This window comes from Neoarius graeffei, chromosome 6 (assembly GCF_027579695.1).
Source record: "Neoarius graeffei isolate fNeoGra1 chromosome 6, fNeoGra1.pri, whole genome shotgun sequence".
NCBI classification, from domain to species: domain Eukaryota; kingdom Metazoa; phylum Chordata; class Actinopteri; order Siluriformes; family Ariidae; genus Neoarius; species Neoarius graeffei.
Window position 1 is genome coordinate 78,292,674 of NC_083574.1, and position 22,319 is coordinate 78,314,992.

Here is a 22,319-nt window from a genome sequence, read left to right on the forward strand (position 1 = left end):
TAAATCATCAGATAATTCTAATGATGAAAAAGGAGGTGCTTTGCAAGTGCAAAGTCAGGAAGGCAGGTCAAAGGGTTCGGCAGCTATCTGGTGCCGATGTGGAAAGTGTGCCAAGCAGAAAACCAGCACTAAATGTGTTTGTTGTAAAGAGCACAAACTGTTATGCGATATAATACAGGCACAGTCAGTGAATCATTTCATGGATAAACCTGGTTTAGAAACATATATTGCACACAAGCCTGCATTGGAAAAGGCCTATATATAGGCCCAGATAACCAGGCATGTGAGCACAAGATAGAGAACTCACAAATGAGTAATCAGCCTATTATATACTTCAGTCTCTGTATATATATATATGGCATCCATCAGTCTCGGGAGACTATGGAATTGTGCTCAGAGATTATGTTATGTCCTTGAGCAGTGGCAGTTGTGACTATGTAGTCCTATCCTTGAGCGACAGTCCCGCTGGCAGCTCATGCAGATAAAAGCTGTAGCAGTCTGTATTGGTGGTGGTGCTTTCCTGCACTGCTGTTTCTCTTCGTGCTTGTTGGCGATGGTTTCTTCAAGCACCGCAAGGCTCTTTCCCACCTCTTTCCTCCACCTCTCTCTATCTTGCACTAGTTGCTTCCAGGCACTTGCATCGATGTTTAGGGCTTTCAAATCCCACTTGCACACATCCTTATATCTCAGGTGCGGTCTTCCAGTGGGATGCTTGCCTGTTGCTAGTTCACCATACAGCAGGTCCTTTGGTATTCTGCCATCCTCCATGTGTTCCACATGCCCTAGCCACCTCATCCTTCGCTGTTTTAGCAGGCTGTACATACTGGACATACCGGTGCGCTGTAGCACAGTAGTGTTCGTGACGCAGTCTCTCCAGGTGATGCCCAGGATGCAATGGAGGCAGAGCATGTGGAAGGTTTGCAGTTTCCTTTCCTGGTGGGCTTTTAGTGTCTAAGACTCACTGCCATATAGGAGAGTGCTGATGATGCATGCTCGGTAGACATGGATCTTGGTTTTCAGGTTTAGCTTGTTGTTGGTCCATACCCTGGAGGACAGCTTGGACATAATTGTGGCAGCTTTCCCGATGCACTTTCCCAGCTCAGAGTCCAGAGAGCGGGTGTCTGCTATTGTTGAGCCAAGGTATGTGAAGGTGTTGACTACATCCAGAGTATGCTCGCCGATCTTGATTTCAGGGATTCCTTCAGCACCCTGAGCCATGATTTGTGTCTTTTTCAAGCTTATGGTGAGGCCAAAGTGGTTGCAGGCATCACTGAAGCAAGTCATCAGGCACTGTAGCTCTTCAGCTGAATGAGCACTGATGGCAGCGTCATCAGCAAACAGGAAGTCCCATAGGCTTTTAGTCCAGACCTTAGTCTTGGCACGTAGTCTTGAGAGGCTGAACAAGTTTCCATCACTTCTTGTTCTGAGATAGATGCCCTCTGTGGCAGAGCCAAAAGCATATTCCAGGAGTACAGAGAAGATGTCAAATAGCGTGGGAGCGAGCATGCATCCCTGCTTGACACCATTGCGAATCTCGAACGCTTCTGAGACAGAACTGTCGAAGACCACTGTGCCTTTCATATTTGAATGGAAGGATTCAGTGACGCTGAGGAGTTTGGGGGGCATCCAATCTTTGTGAGGATCTTGAACAGTCCTTCCCTGCTGACAAGGTCAAATGCTTTTGTCAGGTCGATGAAGTCCAGGTACAGTGGATGCTGTTGTTCACGGCACTTCTCCTGCAGCTGGCGTACAGAGAAGATCATATCAATGGTGGATCGCTTTGCTCTGAACTCACATTGTGACTCAGGGTAGACTCGATCAGCAAGGACCATGAGCCTTTGTAAGGTGACTCTGGCAAACAGCTTTCCCACGAGATACTGCGGTAATTATTGCAGTCGGAACGGTCACCTTTGTTCTTATACAGCGTCACAATGCTAGCATCCCTCATGTCTTGTGGCACTTGACCTTCTCTCCAGCATAAGCAAAGAATATGGAGCAATTCCGGCACATCTTCCTGGCAGCATTTCAAGATTTTGGCTGGAATGCCATCTGTTCCTGGTGCCTTACCAGAGGCAAGCGATTTCCGGGCCTTAAGTAGTTTTCCTTCTGTTGGTTCTTCATTGAGTTCCTCTAGAACAGGCAACTGTTCGATGGTGTTGAGTACTGTTTCTGAGACTTGGTTTTCTCTAGCATAGAGCTCGGAGTAGTGCTCTACCCAGCGCTTCATTTGGAGTTCTCAGTCTTGTATGATGTCTCCAGCTATGGATTTCAGGAGCGCAGACTTCTTCTGGACAGGGTTGACAGCCAACTTGATGCCTTCATACGGTACATGCCTCTGATGCTGCCAGTGTCTGCTGCTGTTTTGATCTTTCTGCATAGCTCCATCCAATAGTCATTGACACAACGGCGGGCTGTTGCCTGGACTTTGCTGCAGGCAAAGCACACGGCTTCTTTGGTTTGGTCACTAGGAGATGCTCTGTGGGCTGCTAGCACTCTGTTTCTCTCATCAATGATTGGTATCATGGTTTGAGAGTGTGCTTCAAACCAGTCTGCTGATTTCCTTGTTTTCTTTCCAAAGCAGGACATTGCAGATGCATGGATATTGTCTCTAAAGTGCTCCCATCGCTCTTTTGCACTTGTGGTTGGAGGTTCCATGAGAAATCCCTGCACTGCAGTTCTAAATTCACTGACTCTCTCCTGTATACGAGTTTTGCAGACATCAATACATGGTCTCCCAGTCTTCTTTGAGCAGTGGATCCTCTTGACTTGGAGCTTCACTTTACTGCAGACTAGAGAATGATCCATGTCACACTCAGCACTCTGGTAGCTTTGGGTGATCCTAATGGTTGACAGATCTGAGTGTTTGGTGAGGACCATGTCGAGCTGGTGCCAGTGCTTGGACCTGGGGTGGCGCCATGACACCTTGTACTGAGGCTTGCAGTTGAAGGTGTTCGTGATGCACAGACTGTGGTGGCAGCAGAGCTCTAACAGGCACTGGCCATTTTTGTTGATCTTACCGATGCCAAAGTGTCCCAGGCAGGTAGGCCAGGAGTTGTATTCTGCTCCTACTCTGGCATTGAAATCGCTGAGGATGAACAAGAGCTCTGTGTTGGAGACTTGGCTGATGGCAGAACTCAAGTCATCATAGAACATGTCTTTGGCTTCTTGAGATGATGTCAGTGTGGGTGCATAAGCACTAATCAATCTTACTGGTCCTACAGAAGTCTGGAGCTGCAGATTGGCAATCCTTTCGGAACACGTGTCTTCTGCTGGTGGAACCACAGCATTCAGTAGTGCACTGTGAACAGCAAATCCAATGCCATGCTCTTTTCTGGCACTGGTGGGTTTTCCTTGCCAAAAGACCCTGTAGTTCTTTATCGGATGGATCCTGATTCTGGAAGTCTTGTCTCCTGAAGAGCAACAATGTCCATCTGCAGTCTGTTCAGTTCGGAGTCAATCACAGCTGTCTTCCGAGCGTCGTCTACATCTTGTAGGTTGTCTGTGAAGCCAGGCATCATCGTCATGACGTTCCAGGTACCCAACTTTAGGGCAAGGCATTTTCTTCTAGTAGCTCGTGGTGTAGGGTTTATCGATCTGCTTTTCAGTTTGACCCTAAACTGCATACACCCAGTGCAGTTAGCGGACAGTGGCGGGGCAACACCTTATTGGCTGGAGGCCAATAAAGAGTTTGGACTCCACCAATCCACAGTCAGACAGATTGTGTACAAATGGAGGAAATTCAAGACCATAGTTACCCTCCCCAGGAATGGTCAACCAACAAAGATCACTCCAAGAGCAAGGTGAGTAATAGTTGGCGAGGTCACAAAGGATCCCAGGGTAACTTCTAAGCAACTGAAGGCCTCGCTTACATTGGCTAATGTTAATGTTCATGAGGCCACCATCAGGAGAACACTGAACAACAATAGTGTGCATGACAGGATTGCAAGGAGAAAGCCACTGCTCTCAAAAAAGAACATTGCTGCTGGTCTGCAGTTTGCTAAAGATCATGTGGACAAGCCAGAAGGCTATTGGAAAAAGTTTTGGAATGACCAAATCAAAGTCCTGACCTTAATCCAATCAAAAGGTTGTGGAAGGACCTGAAGCGAGCAGTTCATGTGAGGAAACCCACCAACATCCCAGAGTTGAAGCTGTTCTATACGGAGGAATGGGCTAAAATTCCTCCAAGCTGGTGTGCAGGACTGATGAACAGTTACATTTAGTTGCAGTTATTGTTGCACAAGTGGGTCACACCAGATACTGAAAGCAAAGGTTCACATACTTTTGCCACTCACAGCTATATAATATTGGATCATTTTCCTCAATAAATAAATGACCAAGTATAATATTTTTGTCTCATTTGTTTAACTGGGTTCACTTTATCTACTTTTAGGACTTGTGTGAAAATCTGATGACGTTTTAAGTCATACAGCGGTGCTTGAAAGTTTGTGAACCCTTTAGAATTTTCTATATTTCTGCATAAATATGACCTAAAACATCATCAGATTTTCACACAAATCCTAAAAGTAGATAAAGAGAATGCAGACCATATTGAAATATATTAATAATGTTTTTCATATGTTTATTTAATAATTAACTCTATGTTAATTATATTAAATATATTAATATATGTTAAATATATTAAAAACACTCTTGGCCTTAAATGATGCCCAGAAGCCCAATAAATGGCAGTAGCCCATCAGCCCGGAACAGGAAGAGAGGCCAACGCCCGCCTTTGACCATCATATCTCTAAATGTTGAAGGACTGTCTGCAACTAAAGAAGAACTTGTTGCCAAACTCTGCAGAGAGCATCAGTGTGATATTCTCTGCCTTCAAGAAACCCACTGTGGACCCAAACATCTCCACCCTCAAGTGGAAGGCATGACCACCCTCATAGAAAGACCACATGAGAAACATGGAAGCATCATGCTAGCAAAAAATGGGACAATCAATTGAATTAACATCAAAGAGCAATGAAAACAACATTAAGGTCTTAACCGCTGAGCTCAGAGGAACTACCGTCACCTCCATCTACAAACCACCTCCTACACCTTTCCTGATGCCAGAAATACCATCATCTGGGAAACCAAGGATAGTGATTGGAGACGTCAACAGCCACAGCTCACAATGGGGATACGCCGGTAACAACGCAGATGGAGATGCAGTGGAAGTATGGGCCGAAACCAACCAGCTCAACCTGATCCATGATGCCAAACAACCAAAGTCCTTCAATAGCGGGCGATGGAAAGCAAGCTACAACCCTTATATTGTGTTTGTCAGCCATAGCATCTCTGGATTGAGCAAGAAGCTGGTACTGGAGCCACTGCCAAAAACCCAACATCGCCCCATTGGCCTTACAGTCAATGCTGCAGTTACCCCAGCCACAGTTCCTTTCCAGAGAAGATTCAACTTTGGGAAAGCAAATTGGCCTGGCTTCCAAAAAGATTTTGAACGGAAGGTCGCCCACCTCCCAGTGGTCCCCAAAAACTATGAAATCTTCACTAAGCTAGTGCACCAGGCAGCCCGGAAGAACATCCCAAGAGGCTGCTGCACTCAATACATCCCCGGCCTTGATGCTCCAAGCAGCGAATTATATGAGCAATACCAACAGCTCTACGAATCTGACCCCTTTGCTGAAAGCACCATCGAAGTAGGTGAGAGACTCATGACCTCCCTATCAGAAAGCCACCAACAGAAATGGCAAACTCTACTGGAGACAACTGATATGGCAAAAAACAGCAAAAAGGCATGGAGCCTCATCCGAAAAATCAGCAATGACCCATCAACCCCAACACAGCAACAGTATACCACCACGGCCAACCAAGTTGCGCATCAGTTGCTGCTCAATGGGAAATCCACCACCAAACAGCCAAGACCAAAGGTAGACTGACCTCAGCACTCCCAAATCACTGGACTGACTGAGCTGTTCTCCCCTGAAGAGCTCAATATCAGCATCAAAGCCCTTAAAACCAGCAAAGTCATCAGCCTGGACAATATTTTCACAGAGGATATCAAGCACTTTGGACCTCTGACACGGAAGTGGGTCCTTGAGCTGATGAACAACTGTATGCTGACAAGAAACATCCCAAAGATCTGGAGGAAAACCAGAATCAATCATCACTCTTCTAAAACCGGGTAAAGATCCAGCATATGCAAAGAGCTTCCGCCCAATCTCCCTGCTATGTCACCCATACAAGCTGTTTGAGCGCCTGATCCTTAACAGGCTTGCCCCAGTCATTGAACCAGCCATCATCCCTCAACAAGCTGGATTCCGACCTGGCAAATCCATAAGTCAACTTCTGAATCTCACACAGCACATTGAAGATGGGTTCCAGAAAGGACTGGTGACAGGAGCCGTCTTTGTTGATCTATCTGCCACGTATGACACTGTGAACCACCACCCCCTCCTGAAAAAGATCTTGGAGATGACAAAAGACCTGGCGCTCACAGACCTCATCGGAGCCCTTCTGAAAGATAGGTGCTTCTATGTTGTCCTTAACAATAAGCAAAGTCACTGGTGATGACAACGGAACAGCTTGCCTCAAGGTAGCGTGCTGGCTCCACTACTATATAACATCTACACCAATGACCAGCCAATGGAACAGAACACTCAGCGGTTCATCTATGCTGATGACCTCTGTGTAACATCCCAAGAGAGTACGTTTGAAGCTGTAGAAGCAAATCTCACCTCAGCCCTAGACGAGCTACACCTCTACTATGAGTGCAACCACCTACACGCAAACCCTGCGAAGACCCAAGTCTGTTCGTCCCATCTCAGGAACCGGGAAGCAAACCGACCCCTTAACATCACATGGTCTAGAACACCTCTTGAGCACTGTACCAACCCTGTCTACCTTGGTGTAACACTGGATTGCACTCTCTCCTATAAGGAACACATCAAAACCACCAAACTGAAAGTTAACTCCCGAAATAACATCCTCCGGAAGCTGACCAACTCCAAATGGGGAGCCACAGCGCACACACTAAGATCTACTGCTCTGGCTCTGTGCTACTCCTCTGCGGAGTATGCATGTCCTGTTTGGGAGAGATCACCCCATGCCAATAAACTAGACCCAGCATTGAATAACACCTGCCACTTAATCACTGGCTGCTTGAAGCCCACCAACATAAACAACCTGTACCTCCTCGCTGGCACTGCCCCTGCTGATGTGAGATGGGAAGTTGCCAGCCGAGTAGAGATGACTAAGACCACCAGTGATGAACACCACCTCCTCTACAGATGTGTACCCCTGGCCCAACAGATGAAGTCCAGGAGAAGCTTTCTCAGCCATGTCCAGCCCCTAGTAGCATCACGGGAAGAAACCAGACTCCAACTATGGACAAAAAGGCTTGAGGATGGTCCCCCTCCCATTGACATGGGCATCCCCCCTTCTGAAGCCCTCCCTCTGGGCTCAGAAGCACCATGGGTCCAGTGGAAGACGCTCAACCGCCTGAGAACAGGAACAGGGCGATCAAAAGCTGCCATGGCCAGATGGGGCTATGAAACTGGCCAAACCATCTGTGAATGTGGAGAAGAGGACCATAAAATGCAGCACTGCCTTGTCTGCCCCCTACTACCCAATCAGTGCAGCTCAAAGGATCTTGCAGTGTTCAATAAAAATGCAAAGGACTGTGTAAAGAAATGGGAAACTGTAATATAACCAACCAGCTTCAAAGACACGAAAAGAAGAAGACTCTTGGCCTTTAGAGGTTTTCGGGAAACCCACCCCTGGATTGTTTACCTGTCTTCACTTGTATTAATAAACACACCTTCTGCACTTACATCCATCTCCCAACTATCTCTGACAGAATACTTCACACTACTTGATAAAGAGAATGCACATTCACCTGTTCATACGTCATGTTCAGAAACAAACTAATGTTAATGGCGCTAAAACAGAACCATCTTGGTGCGATTGGAGTGTTGGACTCAACTCTAATTTTTTTTTATGACATGGACTTGACTCTGACTTGAACACTGGGGACTTGAGACTGGACTCGGACATGAGGTTTAGTGACTCGACTACAACACTGTTGCAATCTATACAAAAAAGGTGAAAACAAATCTGAAACTGTTTAGGGTAAAAAATTAAAATAAAAATCATACAAAAACCTGACTGCATAATTGTGTACACCCTTTAATAATCAAGGTTGTGGCTGTGTTCAGAATCAACCGATCACATTCAATCTCACCTTAAATAGTAGCTAGCATACACCTGACATCAATTAAAGTGGCTCTGATTGACCTCAGGTCAAGTTTGACTGTTCCTGTAGAATTACAGTATTCTGATGTCATCTTGGTTGCATCATACTCCAAAAGCCATGGTCCGCAAAGAGCTTTCAAAACGTGAACAAGATCTCATCATTGAAATGAATCAGTCAGGACAGGGGTACACAATTTTCCAAAGCATTAAACATCCCATGGAACACAGTGAAGACGGTCAGCAACAAATGGAGAAAATATGGGTCAACAGTGACTCGACCAAGATCAGGGCATCCCTCCAAGACTGATGAGAAAACAAGGAGAAAACTGATCAGGGAGGCCACTAAGAGGCTTACCGCAACATTAAAGGAGCTGCAGGATTTCCTGGAAAGTACTGGTTGTTCCCTATATGTAACAACAATCAGCCATATTCTTTGGGGTTGTGGGCTAGGCTGGTAAGACAAAAGCCTTTATTCGCAAAGAAAAACATCCAAGCCCGACTAAACTTTGCAAAAAAGGTCTATCCAGTCTTCCACAAGCATGTGGAGAAATGTGTTATGGTCTGATGATCCCAAGGTTGAACTATTTGGCCATAATTCCAAAAGTTTTGTTTGGTACAAAAATAACACAGCACATCATCAAAAGCACTCCATTCCCACAGTGCAGCATGGTGGATGTACCATCATGCTTTGGGGCTGCTGTTCTTCAGCTGGAACTGGGGCTTTAGTCAAGGTGGATGTAATCATGAATAGATCCAAATATCAGTCTATTTTGGCACAAAACCATCAAGCGTCTGCTCGGAAGCTGAAGAGGAATTTCATCTTTCAGCATGACAGCGACCCAAAGCTTACTGTGGCAGCGGGGGCGTGGTCAAGCATCGGTCTATGACAGGAGGGCGGAGTCAGGGAAGGTAAGTGGCAGAATCACTACACCTGACTCCAATTAACCTGTGTTTGTGTGTGTCTTCCCAGTGACCGTGCCCTATTTAGGCAGGGAGAGCAGAGAGCAGAGGAGCTCAGCCCTGAACAAGACGCTAGTTGTGTGTGTGTGTGTGTGTGTGTCTGTTTGAGTGATGTATTGTTAAACTGAAAAGTCTAGCAATAAACGCTATTTTGAACCTGATCTCTGTCCTGCTGTCCTCTGTGCTCCACTCACCAATACTGAACCGCTACAGTGGTACCGAAACCTGGGAGAATTTGTGGAGCACAGCAGCCGATCAGCCCCATGGAGTCCTCCCCATTCACCGACCTGGTCTACGCCCTCGCCACGGCCCAGCAAAGCCAGCACCAGGCGCTAGTCACCCTCCGAAAGGAACAAGAACGCCGCTTTGAGGCCCTGGTGCTGGGCCAGCAAAAAGATCGGGAGGCGTTCCGGCACCTCCTCGCGGCAGCGGGGTCCACCAGCGCTCCCATCGTGGGCCCGTCCCCCCTCACCGTAACCAAGATGGGTCCGCAGGACGACTCCGAGGCTTTTATCATGCTCTTCGAGCAAGTCACAGAGGCCTCGGGGTGGCCGATAGAGCAGCACGCAGCGTGCCTCCTCCCCCTGCTAACGGGAGAGGTGCAGCTGACCGCGCTACAGCTCTCCGCCGACTGCCGGCTGGCCTACGCGGACCTCCGCCGGGCCGTCCTCCAGCGCGTGGGGCACACCCCGGAACAGCAGCGCCAGCGCTTCCGCGCCTTGCGCTTGGAGGAAGTCGGCCGGCCGTTCGCGGTTGGCCAGCAACTCCGGGACGCCTGTTGGCGGTGGCTGAGGGCCAACAACCGCGACACAGAGGAGATCATTGATCAGATGGTGTTGGAGCAGTTCGTCGCGTGCTTGCCAGCAGGAACCGCGGAGTGGGTCCAGTGCCACCACCCGGCGTCGCTGGATCAGGCCATCGAGCTGGCGGAGGACCATTTGGCGGCTGTTCCGGCGGCAGGACAGCAGACCGCCTCTTCTCTTCTCTCTTCTTCTCTCTCCCTCCTCCTGTGTCCCGTCCTCGCCCCATTCCCCCATCGTGGAGGCGGGGGCCGGCACCACCCCAGCCAGCCCGCCGCACCCGCGGTGCCCTCCCTTCTGTGTCTGTCTCTCCCCCCCCTCAGGTGAGTGAGCCCCAGAACACCGGTGCAGAGAGGAAGCCCGGGCCGGTTTGCTGGCGCTGCGGGGAACCGGGCCACTTCCAACAGCAGTGCACGGCAATGGAGGTGGGTGCGGTGGTTCGGATCCCCAATGCGCCAGAAGCCGCCCTTGATCGGGCCGGAGCGTATCGCATACCGGTGAGTATCCAAGGGGATACATATCAGGCGTTGGTGGATTCTGGTTGTAATCAGACCTCAATTCACCAAAGCCTGGTGCAACACGAGGCATTGGGGGGAGCGCAGGGGGTGAAGGTGTTGTGTGTGCACGGGGACGTTCACAGCTACCCTTTGGTGTCAGTCCACATTTTTTTCCGAGGGGAAAAATTTATAGTGAAGGCGGCGGTTAATCCTCGCCTTACCCACTCTTTAATTTTGGGGACTGATTGGCCGGGATTTCGGGGTTTAATGACACGCTTAGTATAGAGTGGGTCCTGCCATTTAACAGGGGGAGGACCCGGTGTCACTTTGGCGGGAGCAGCTGTCACAGAGCCGTCTACATCATCTCCGCGTCAGAGTGAGGAGCCGCCGGCCCCTCCTCTCTCTATTGGGGAATCCCTCGCAAATTTCCCATTAGAGCAGTCACGAGACGAGACTCTGCGACATGCGTTTGACCAAGTGAGAGTAATCGATGGTCAAACGCTCCAGCCAAACGCCACCCCGTCCTTCCCCTACTTCGCGATTATGAAGGATAGGTTATACCGAGTGACGCAGGACACTCAAACTAAAGAGCGAGTCACGCAGCTTTTAATTCCAAAGAGCCGCTGGGAATTGGTATTCCAGGTGGCTCACTTTAATCCCATGGCTGGACACTTAGGGCAGGATAAGACACTAGCCCGAATAATGGCCCAATTCTATTGGCTGGGGATTCGCGGCGATGTTCGTAGGTGGTGTACGGCATGCCAAGAATGCCACTTAGTAAATCCAGCGGCCATTCCAAAAGCGCCTTTGCGCCCTCTACCTTTAATCGAGACCCCGTTCGAAAGGATTGGGATGGATCTCGTCGGGCCATTAGATCGGTCAGCACGAGGGTACCACTTTATATTAGTTCTGGTGGACTATGCAACGCGATACCCGGAAGCAGTGCCTCTGCGCAATATCTCAGCACGCAGTATTGCAGAGGCGCTCTTCCGCGTTATCTCCCGAGTTGGAATCCCGAAAGAGATTCTGACTGATCAAGGCACCACATTTATGTCACGGACACTGCGCAAACTGTATGGGTTATTGGGGATTAAGCCGATCCACACCAGCGTGTATCACCCACAAACGGACGGTTTAGTGGAACGATTCAATCGCACCCTCAAGAACATCATTAAAAAATTTGTGAGTGAGGACGCACGTAATTGGGATAAGTGGCTCGAGCCCTTGTTGTTTTCAGTGCGAGAGGTCCCCCAAGCCTCCACGGGGTTCTCCCTGTTCGGATTATTATATGGGCGTAAGCCGCGCGGCATTCTAGATGTGCTGCGGGAAAATTGGGAGGAGGGACCTTCACAAAGTAAGAATGAAATTCAATACATTATGGACCTGTGCGCAAAACTCCACACGTTCACCCACCTAACCCAGGAGAATTTGCGGCAGGCCCAAGAACGGCAAGCCCGCCTGTACAACAAGGGTATGCGCCTTAGGGAGTTCACACCGGGAGAGAAAGTACTCATACTATTGCCCACATCGAGCTCCAAATTGATCGCCAAGTGGCAAGGACCCTTTGAGGTCACACTGCGAGTCGGGGACGTCGACTATGAGGTGAGGCGAAGGGACAGGGGTGGGGCGCTACAGATTTACCACCTCAATCTGCTTAAACTCTGGAATGAGGAGGTCCCCGTGGCGTTGGTGTCGGTGGTTCCGGAGAAGGCGGAGCTGGGGCCAGAGGTTCAAAAAGGGGCATTGACATCACGTGCCTCTCCGGTCCCCTGTGGAGACCACCTCTCCCCGACCCAACTCACGGAGGTCGCCCAGTTGCAGACCGAGTTTTCGGATGTGTTCTCGCCCCTGCCCGGTCGCACTAACCTCACAGAGCACCACATAGAGATGCCCCCAGGGGTGGTAGTGCGCAGCCGCCCTTACAGGCTACCCGAACACAAAAAAAAGGTGGTTCGGGAAGAACTTGAGACCATGCTCGAAATGGGCATCGTTGAGGAGTCCCACAGTGACTGGAGCAGCCCGGTGGTCTTGGTACCCAAGGCCGACGGGTCGGTCCGGTTCTGTGTGGACTATAGAAAAGTCAACACGGTGTCTAAATTCGACGCGTACCCAATTCCTCGTATTGATGAGTTGCTCGATCGACTCGGCACTGCTCGCTTTTATTCGACGCTGGATTTGACGAAGGGATACTGGCAGATCCCCTTGACTCCATTATCCCGAGAAAAAACTGCCTTTTCCACACCGTTTGGTTTACACCAATTTGTCACACTTCCATTTGGGCTGTTTGGGGCGCCCGCTACGTTTCAGCGACTGATGGACAGGGTCCTCCGCCCCCACGCCACCTATGCGGCCGCCTATCTCGACGACATCATCGTCTATAGTAATGACTGGCCGAGGCACCTTGAACATCTAAGGGCCGTCCTTAGGTCGCTGAGGCAAGCGGGTCTCACAGCCAACCCGAAGAAGTGTGCGACTGGGCGGGTGGAAGTACAGTATCTGGGCTTCCACTTGGGCAACGGGCAGGTGCGTCCCCAAATTAACAAGACCGCAGCAATTGCGGCCTGCCCGAGGCCCAAGACCAAAAAGGGGGTGAGACAGTTCCTGGGGCTGGCTGGCTATTATCGTAGGTTTATACCTAATTATTCGGATGTCACCAGCCTGCTGACTGATCTCACTAAAAAGGGGGCACCAGATCTGGTCCAGTGGACGGAGCAGTGCCAGCGGGCTTTTTCTGAGGTAAAAGCTGCACTGTGTGGGGGGCCACTTTTACACTCCCCTGACTTTTCTCTCCCCTTTACGTTGCAGACCGATGCGTCGGACAGAGGGCTGGGGGCGGTTTTGTCCCAGGAGGTGGAGGGGGAGGACCGCCCCGTCCTGTACATCAGCAGGAAGCTGTCGGTGCGTGAGGGGCGCTACAGCACCATAGAGAAAGAGTGTCTGGCCATCAAGTGGGCGGTCCTCGCCCTCCGGTACTACCTGCTGGGGCGTCCTTTCACCCTCTGTTCGGACCACGCGCCCCTCCAGTGGCTCCACCGCATGAAGGATGCCAACGCGCAGATCACCCGTTGGAGGTGGAGGTGATTTAGTTCACACCACTTCACAAGACTGTCCACCACACTCTTGCACTCAGTCTCCTCTTTGCTGCTGAAACAACCAACAATGGGTCATCCAAAAACTTCTGCAGGTTGCAGGACTGTGAGCAGTATCTGAAAGTGAACAGAAAGGGAGACATGAACTGTCCGCTGAAGTGCCCCTGAGCTGCTCAGTATTATGTCCAACCTGTTGCTCTACAGTCTCACAAACTATGGCTGACCTGTGAGGTAGCTGGTGATCCAGGTCACTAGTGGAGCATCCACCTGCATCCGGTAACTTAGTCCTGAGCAGGGCAGGACTTATGGTGTTAAAAGCAATTGTAAATTCAAACAAGATTACTCTCACATTCCTGCCTGCCTCATCCAGGTGAGTAAAAGCCCTATTCAACAGAAAGATGATGGTATCTTTCATTCCAGTGCGGGGCTGGTTGGCAAACTGCAGAGGCTCAAGGAATGAATGGAGGTGCTTCAGGACTAGGCTCTCCAGTGATTTCAACTCAACTCAACTTTGTCATTCTTCCACATACACAGTATACAGAAGAATCAAATGTCATTCTCAGTGGACCAAGGTGCAATCAACAAGTATCACGACATAACAGTAAACATTAATTAAATAATACAAGAGGTAAGGCAGGTGTGATGAGTGTGAAGAGGGAGATGTTGCAAGGATGGATGGCGGTGGAGCAGAGAGACAGCCGGAAAACTTCTTCTTCCAAAAATATATTTTTTATTTTTTCTATTTTCAAAACTTTTCTTAAAATAGTGCAAATATTTACAGTGCGCCAACCAAAGGTTCAAATTGCCAAAAAGAAAACTATACAAACAAAATAAAAAAACACAAAAATAAAGAGGCTTCAAGTTTGCCAGACTAAATCAAAAAGACCCTGAACAAAACTATTAGTCAGCCAAACCACAGTACCTTCAAATAAGACGTTCCAACCACAACTGAGGCTCTGGAGCTACTGCAGAGCTTACATACCCGCAGCCTCTCCCACAGTTGAGCCCAAATTGCAAAATTAATCAATCAACTAAATAATGACATCCTAAATACAAAATAACAATTAAAAAAAACACAAGATATACAAACATCCAAAATAATTTTCATTAACCAAAAACCCTTCAGTTTCATGTTTCCCCAACACCAGTAAAACACCCCCGTTAAAATAGCCCGTTCTACCAAACACCCGCGAAACCCCTCCATAACAAGCCAATAGTACAGTCCCTCGGTTTCTCACAACAAACAGGAAGTATGTGGAGTTCGCGTGATGAGTTACTGAAAACTGTTTTGTGTTATAAAAATGCTAGAACTAAATAAACTTGACGTTAGAAATAACCAGTTTGTACGTGTGTTTCCTAGACCATTGACAATGCTTAACAGATGGGAGATGAAAATGCTTAGAAATGTGTGATGCGTTTTACATATGAGTGGAGCCAAACAAATGTTACTAGAATGCCGGTAGGCCTTCCCCTGCACTCGTAACAAATGCTGCTCTCGTTAGAAACTATGGCAAACGGTGGAGTATGAAATGCTTGAAAACCAGTAATACCCATACAGAAAACAGTAATGGAAATGAAGTGCAACTCACAGCGACAGGTCAGCCAAGATGTTTGAACGTTGCCGGCAGATTGCTGCCTATGCGCTGTGTGCTTGCGTGAGAGGTGTGTGTGTGTGAAGGTGTGTGTGCGCGAGCGTCACGGCTCACTCCATGACAGGAGAGATGTAAAAGATTTTATCTTTTAGGGCCTGGATGCCCTGCCACATGTGTCTGGGTTCCTTAGTATCACAGAAGTGATTGTTAATCTTCTGTGCATACTGGTGTTTTGCTTTCCTGATGGCCTTGGAAAGCTGAGCCCTTGCCAACCTGAGAGGCCCTTCCTCTCTCAACTTGAAGGTGTTGTCTCTTACTCTGAGAAAGGCACGGACCTCAGCTGTTAGCCACGGTTTTTGGCTGGCACTCGTGGTTATGGTCTTTTCAACAGTGACATCCTCAATGCACTTCTCTATATACCCAGTCACAGAAATCTGTATATTCTTCCAGGTCGATGTGCTGGTCATAGATGGCAGCTTCCCTGAACATGTTCCAGTCCATGCTCTCAAAGCAGTCCTGTAGCTCCTTCCGGCCACACTCTGATGGTTCTTTGTACTTGCCTGGAGCATTTCAACAGTGGCCTGTATGCTGGGATAAGCAGGGCACAGAGGTGGTCTGTGTGTACCAGGTGGGGGCAGGGGGTGGCCTTGTGTGAGTCACAGAGGTTGGTGTAGAACAAGTCCACAAGTGGTCACTCAGGTAGCTAGAGGTTCTGGGGTAAGACCCAGACAGGCAGGTTGGTGTTGGGAGATCCCAGACATGTCCAAGAACAAGGCTCCAGCTCCCAAAAGTGCCACAGGCTTCCCCCAATCAAGTTGGGATGGACAGAATATATATGAAGGGAGTACATATCATGGACTGGTGGATTAAAGCTGTATACAAATCTCAATCCACCAAGGCCTAATTCATGGTAAGTGAATGGATGTCAGGTGAATGTGAATGAAGGGTGAAGTGTGTGCATGGGGACATTCAAGACTATCTACTGGTGCCCATCAATATTTATTTCAAAAGTATAGTGTGGAGGCAGCAGTTAGTCCTCACCTCAACCATCCACTGATTCTAGAGACAAATTGGCAAGATTTTCAGATATTATTAAATTGATATTCGTGGATGGATATGCGCAGTGCTGGTTGGGGAGTCAGTTCCAGGACCATCAATGTCAGCTCTGTATCAGGGAGACAGGGGAGGGTGGGAAGGTGTCTGTCCATCCCCTATTTGTGAGGATTCCCCTCAGGAATAAGCATACGCCTGTGTATAATTAACGTGGTTCTTTTTATTTGGTTTGGAGGAGAGAGAAACAAGAAAGCATGTGGAACAAACTGAGCTGCAAGGTACTTAAAATTTGAATGCGATTTTAACAGAAGTTGACAGCCCAGGGCTATAATGTTAACTGCAAACAATACCCATGTTACCCAGATATTAAACAGAAAATGCTCACCAGATGGTATATATATAATGCATAATGTAACATAACATAGCAGAGTGTTTCAAATGCAGTAAAAAAAGGCAACAACCATAAAACACTCAAAGTAGATAAATGTACTTACCTAAAAGGGGCACTTAGCTGAAAGTGTTTAATCTGTACAGTGTGCAAGGAAACATGGCTGATTATCATCTCTACCTGAGCACTTTTATTTAAGAATGATTTCCTCAACTTCACCCACCTCTGCCTAATGCACACTGTACAGATTAAACACTTTCAGCTAAGTGCCCCTTTTAGGTAAGTGTGTTTATCTACTTTACTTTGAATGTTTTATGGTTGTTGCCTTTTTTACTGCATTTGAAACACTAAGATTTTACTGCAGATGAAAGGAGTTAAGTTCATAACCATATTTTCTGGACTGTAAGACACACTCTGCGTGCGTGTGTGTGTGTGTGAGAGAGAGAGAGAGGCTCACTCGTGTGCTGTGCATCTGATTATCAGAAACAGGCTGGAGATGTGTAGATGTTGCTCTGCATTCTGTATCTGTTCCCCCATCACCACCATGATTCGAACAAATGTCTTCCTCTTCACTTTGAATCTTCTTCTGAAAATGATTCACCACATCCACTGTGCTGATAGAGGTATGGAGCTCAACCTGGAAAGAATTATTTTGTACAATATACAGAGTCTTCATTAATTTAATCAAATCATGGGGGCATAAATAATAATGAGGAAAATGCTGGATTTGTGCTTTATGAGTAAAATCAATTCTTTTAGGCATTTGTACATTTGCATACTAAAAGCCCTCCTGGCCTACCCTGTTTTTGTCTCTGTTGACCCATTGACATGTTGCATCATCATCTGTCCCCATCTGCCATATTTTTTATATGATCAAAGATATAATGTTTTGCAGAGTAAGCTCTTTCAGCTCACCAAGGCAGTCTGCTTTGACAAGACACTTATAACTCTCTTAGTTCTTGCATGTAACTAAGTCAAGTCAGAAAGCTTGGCATTATGCTGGACTCTGTGAGGGAATTTTAATGGATGAACATTATTATTCTCTGTGTTTCTGTATGCTGAACTAAAGTGGCTTAGTTACTAAGAAGAGATGTTTTTCCACATGTTGTAATCGCTTTTCTGTGACCTTGGTGGTAATAAGCAGGGAGCTTGAGCTCTCCCTAACTCGCATCCGCCTGCACATACCAGAGCACGCCAGGTGCACGCTTTAACAAAGCTTCATAGAAAATCTTGAGCCAATCACGTGAAGACACAAGCAGTGAGCGAATGCTTTCAGAGTATAATAGATAACATTCCTAAAACACAACTCAGAGTACGCGTACTCTCGGCATCATCAGAAGTGATGTCTTCTTCTATTCTTCTCTTTCCTTTCCTATTTTATATCTCTTTTATATGATCTACTATAATAAATGACTGAAAAGACAACTGTTAAGCGTTCTGAAGTGTTTATTAGAAATTTCCATTGCAACTCAAATTTAAATTTCCACAGCCACATCAAATCAGTAGCTTCATCTGCTTACTACCACTGAAAAAACATTGCTAGAGTCAGAGGAATAATGTCAAAGTAAGACCTTGAAAAGCTCACCCACGCCTTTATTTCCAGTAGATTAGATTACTGCAATGGTCTCTCCGCAGGCCTTTCAAAACAAGCTGTTCGGCAACTTCAGCTTATTCAGAATGCCATCACTAGAGTCTTGACAAAAACTAGGAAATATGAACACATTACTCCAGTTCTAAAATCTTGACACTGGCTACCTGTGAGTCAGAGAATTTATTTGAAAATCTTGAAGCTTGTATATAAATCACTCTGCGGCTCAGAGCCCAAATATACAGTGTCTTGCAAGTATTCATCTCCCTTTGTGTTTGTCCTGCTTTATTGCATTACAAGCTGGAATTAAAATTGATTTTGGGGGGCTTAGCACCATTTGATTTACACAACATGCCTACAACTTTAAAAGTGCAAATTGTTGTTTTATTGTGATAGAAACAATAATTAAGATACAAAAACAGAAATCTGGAGTGTGCATAGGTACTCAACCCCCAAAGTCAATACATTGTAGAGTCACCTTTTGCTGCAATTACAGCTGCAAGTCTCTTTGGGTATCTCTCTATTAGATAAGCACATCTAGCCACTGGAATTTTTGCCCATTCCACAAGGCAAAACTGCTCCAACTCCTTCAAGTTAGATGAATTGTGTTGGTGTACAGCAATCTTCAAGTTATGCCACAGATTCTCAACTGAATTGAGGTCTGGGCTTTGACTAGGCCATTCCAGGACATTTAAATATTTCCCTTTAAACCGCTCCAGTGTAGCTTTAGCAGTATGTTTAGGGTCATTGTCCTGCTGGAACATGAACCTTTGTCCCAGTCTCAAACCTCTGGCTGACTCAAACAGGTTTTCCTCCAGAATTGCCCTGTATTTAGTGCCATCCATCTTTCCTTCAGTCCTGACCAGCTTTCCTGTCCCTGCAGATGAAAAATATCCTAACAGCAGGCTGCTGCCACCACCATGCTTCACTGTAGGAATGGTGTTCTCAGGGTGTTGGGTTTGCACCACACATGGCATTTCCCATGATGGCCAAAAAGATCAGTTTTACTCTCATTTGACCAGAGAATCTTCTTCCATGTGTTTGGGGACTCTGCCACATGCTGTTGGGCAAACTCCAAATGTGTTTTCTGAAGCAATTACTTTTTTTTCTGGCCACTCTTTCATAAAGCCCCACTCTATGGAGTGTACAGTTTAAAGTAGTCCTATGGACAGATACTCCCATCTCCGCTGTGGATCTTTGCAGCTCCTTCAGTGCGGTCTTTGGTTTCTTTGTTGCATCTCTGATTAATGCCCTCCTTGCCTGGTCTGTGAGTTTTGGTGGGTGGCCTTCTCTTGTTAAGTTTGTAGTGGTGGCATATTCTTTCCATTGTGCTATAATGGATTTAATTGGTGTTCCCTGGGATATTCAAAGTTTGGGATATTTTTTAGAACCCAACCCTGATCCATACTTCTTCACAACTTTGTCTCTGACCTGTTTTTAGTGCTCCTTGGTTTTCATGTTGCTTGCTTAGTACTGTTGCAGAGTCAGGGTCCTTCCAGAACAGGTTCATTTATACAGACATCACATGGCACTTTGCACACAGGCAGATCTTAAAGGGGAACTGAAATCATTTTTAAACTTGCTTTATTTCTTAAAGGGGTACAAAATATAATATATACGGTTGCTGATGTGACAAAGTAACGTATTCTTAAGTATTCTATCAAATTTATGTACTAGAAAACAACGAAATATCTTGGTAATTGTAAATATAATACTTTATACGCTAAACCGCACAAGAGTCGCCGTTTTTAAAAGACTGTGACGTCAGCGCTACCCACTGCACTAGCGGAACTCTCCGAAATAGAGGAGATAAGCGTGTAATCATGGCGTCGGGCGCATCAAGTGAAAGCGACAGCTCTGTCGAATCATACGAAGAGATCCCGCAAGACACACTGCAAGCAGGCTATGGCTTAGAAGGGTACCAGTTTGAACCTAGGAGAGGTACTCTCGACTCCAGTGATGAAATAAGAGAAGAAAGCTCGGATGACGGCGAGGATGAGACTGATGCTGACCATGGGCATGGCGAGCGTGGGGCAGAGCGTCTGCGTGCAGGTGACACGGCGTGGTGCTCGTGCAGAAAATGTAACGTGGAGTTGCTCACGAGTCCAGCAGAATTTATTTGCTGCAATGAGATAGGCGCCACCCGTGGACTTGCGAAATTGTTGCAAGAGGCAGAAACAGGTATTTCACACGTGCTATTCCCAACCTCAATGAGCCAACACAACTGGGCACATACATACGTCATGAGTGTTACGCAGAGAAAATGAACGTGCATTCTGATTGGATAAAATTAATATCATGGCGAGCTGTTCAAACTGCGGAAATAGTTTGCTCGAGCTACTTTCAAAACACTATAACTTTCCAACCTTAGAACAAAAAACTTTTGTAAGTCTTGAACAAGGTTCATCAATGTGTGTTTTATTGTTATATTTACTCTATATATTGCCCTCTGTTCCCCTTTAATTAACGTGTTATTCAATTGTGTTTTCGGTTTTAGTAACCTTATATTGTGACTTGTATTGGCAACTAATAGCAATTAAACATTATACTTATTATCCTATTCAGTTTTTAGCTATGTTGAATTTAGTTTGTTTGATCTACGGCAGGCATCGCTTATCTGCGTGATCTTCATGAGACTTGTGTGAGACTTCGAAACGTGAAGTGTCAGCCAGGTGTCAGTGCTGCCATTTTGAAAACTGTTTTCCAAATGAAATATTGCACAAAAACAAGTTTAAGTGATGATTACTGTCTACTTTTTCAAACTTTCCTGATTGCTATCAAAACAAACAAAACTTCCATCTTGATTACATCAGCATTTGAAAGAGGGTGCACAAGTCTTTTGACAGCGTTGGCAAATGTTAGTCACTTGGATTTCCGCTGTACATTTTACTTCCGTCCTACGATATCTCACACAGGTCTCAACGAATCTCTTTTACGGCCATTGTTTTGACATATGGACTGATGTATTACATACCATATTTCAAACACTCACAACTTGCTATAGCACTGACAAACTAGCTATCAAAAATGCATTCCTATATTTAATAAAATAAGATAAATAGAATTTTGATAATAAAAAACTGCCTTCAGTTCTCCTTTAATAAACTAATTACAGCGGTGCTTGAAAGTTAGTGAACCCTTTAGAATTTTCTATATTTCTGCATAAATATGACCTAAAACATCATCAGATTTTCACACAAGTCCTAAAAGTAGATAAAGAGAACCCAGTTAAACAAATGAGACTAAAATATTATACTTGTTCATTTATTTATTAAGGAAAATGATCCAGTATTACATATTTGTGAGTGGCAAAAGTATGTGAACCTCTAGGATTAGCAGTTAATTTGAAGGTGAAATTAGAGTCAGGTGTTTTCAATCAATGGGATGACAATCAGGTGTGAGTGGGCACCCTGTTTTATTAAAAGAACAGGGATCTATCAAAGTCTGATCTTCACAACACATGTTTGTGGAAGTGTATCATGGCACGAACAAAGGAGATTTCTGAGGACCTCAGAAAAAGCGTTGTTGATGCTCATCAGGCTGGAAAAGGTTACAAAACCATCTATAAAGAGTTTGGACTCCACCAATCCACAGTCAGACAGATTGTGTACAAATGGAGGAAATTCAAGACCATTGTTACCCTCCCCAGGAGTGGTCGACCAACAAAGATCACTCCAAGAGCAAGGAGTGTAATAGTCGGCAAGGTCACAAATGACCCCAGGGTAACTACTAAGCAACTGAAGGCCTCTTTCACATTAGCTAATGTTAATGTTCATGAGTCCACCATCAGGAGAACACTGAACAACAATGGTGTGCATGGCAGGGTTGCAAGGAGAAAACCACTGCTCTCCAAAAAGAACATTGCTGCTCGTCTGCAGTTTGCTAAAGATCATATTGACAAGCCAGAAGGCTATTGGAAAAATGCTTTGTGGACGGATGAGACCAAAATAGAACTTTTTGGTTTAAATGAGAAGCATTATGCAGGGTTCTCACCAGGATTTTTTTTTAGCGTAATGGGTTATGGCGAGGGAGCGTAGCGACCGAGCGGGGGGATGGTGCGGAGATTTTGAAAAATCATGCCCAAAATTGGCCATATTTGACGTTCCTGGAGGGGATAAATTGCATTTTTTATGTTGTATATCCTTGATGG

At 46.4% G+C, this 22,319-nt stretch overlaps 1 protein-coding gene across 2 annotated transcripts in view; it reads right to left on the minus strand.

Moving 5' to 3' along the window:
* zbbx (zinc finger, B-box domain containing) overlaps positions 1-22,319 on the minus strand; it is a 104,221-nt gene that overhangs the window by 5,335 nt on the left and 76,567 nt on the right. For both annotated transcript variants that reach the window (XM_060922993.1, XM_060922994.1), the window contains exon 8: positions 17,039-17,218. In XM_060922993.1, coding sequence (XP_060778976.1) covers positions 17,039-17,218 — 180 coding nt within the window. The remainder of the gene's footprint in view (positions 1-17,038; positions 17,219-22,319) is intronic.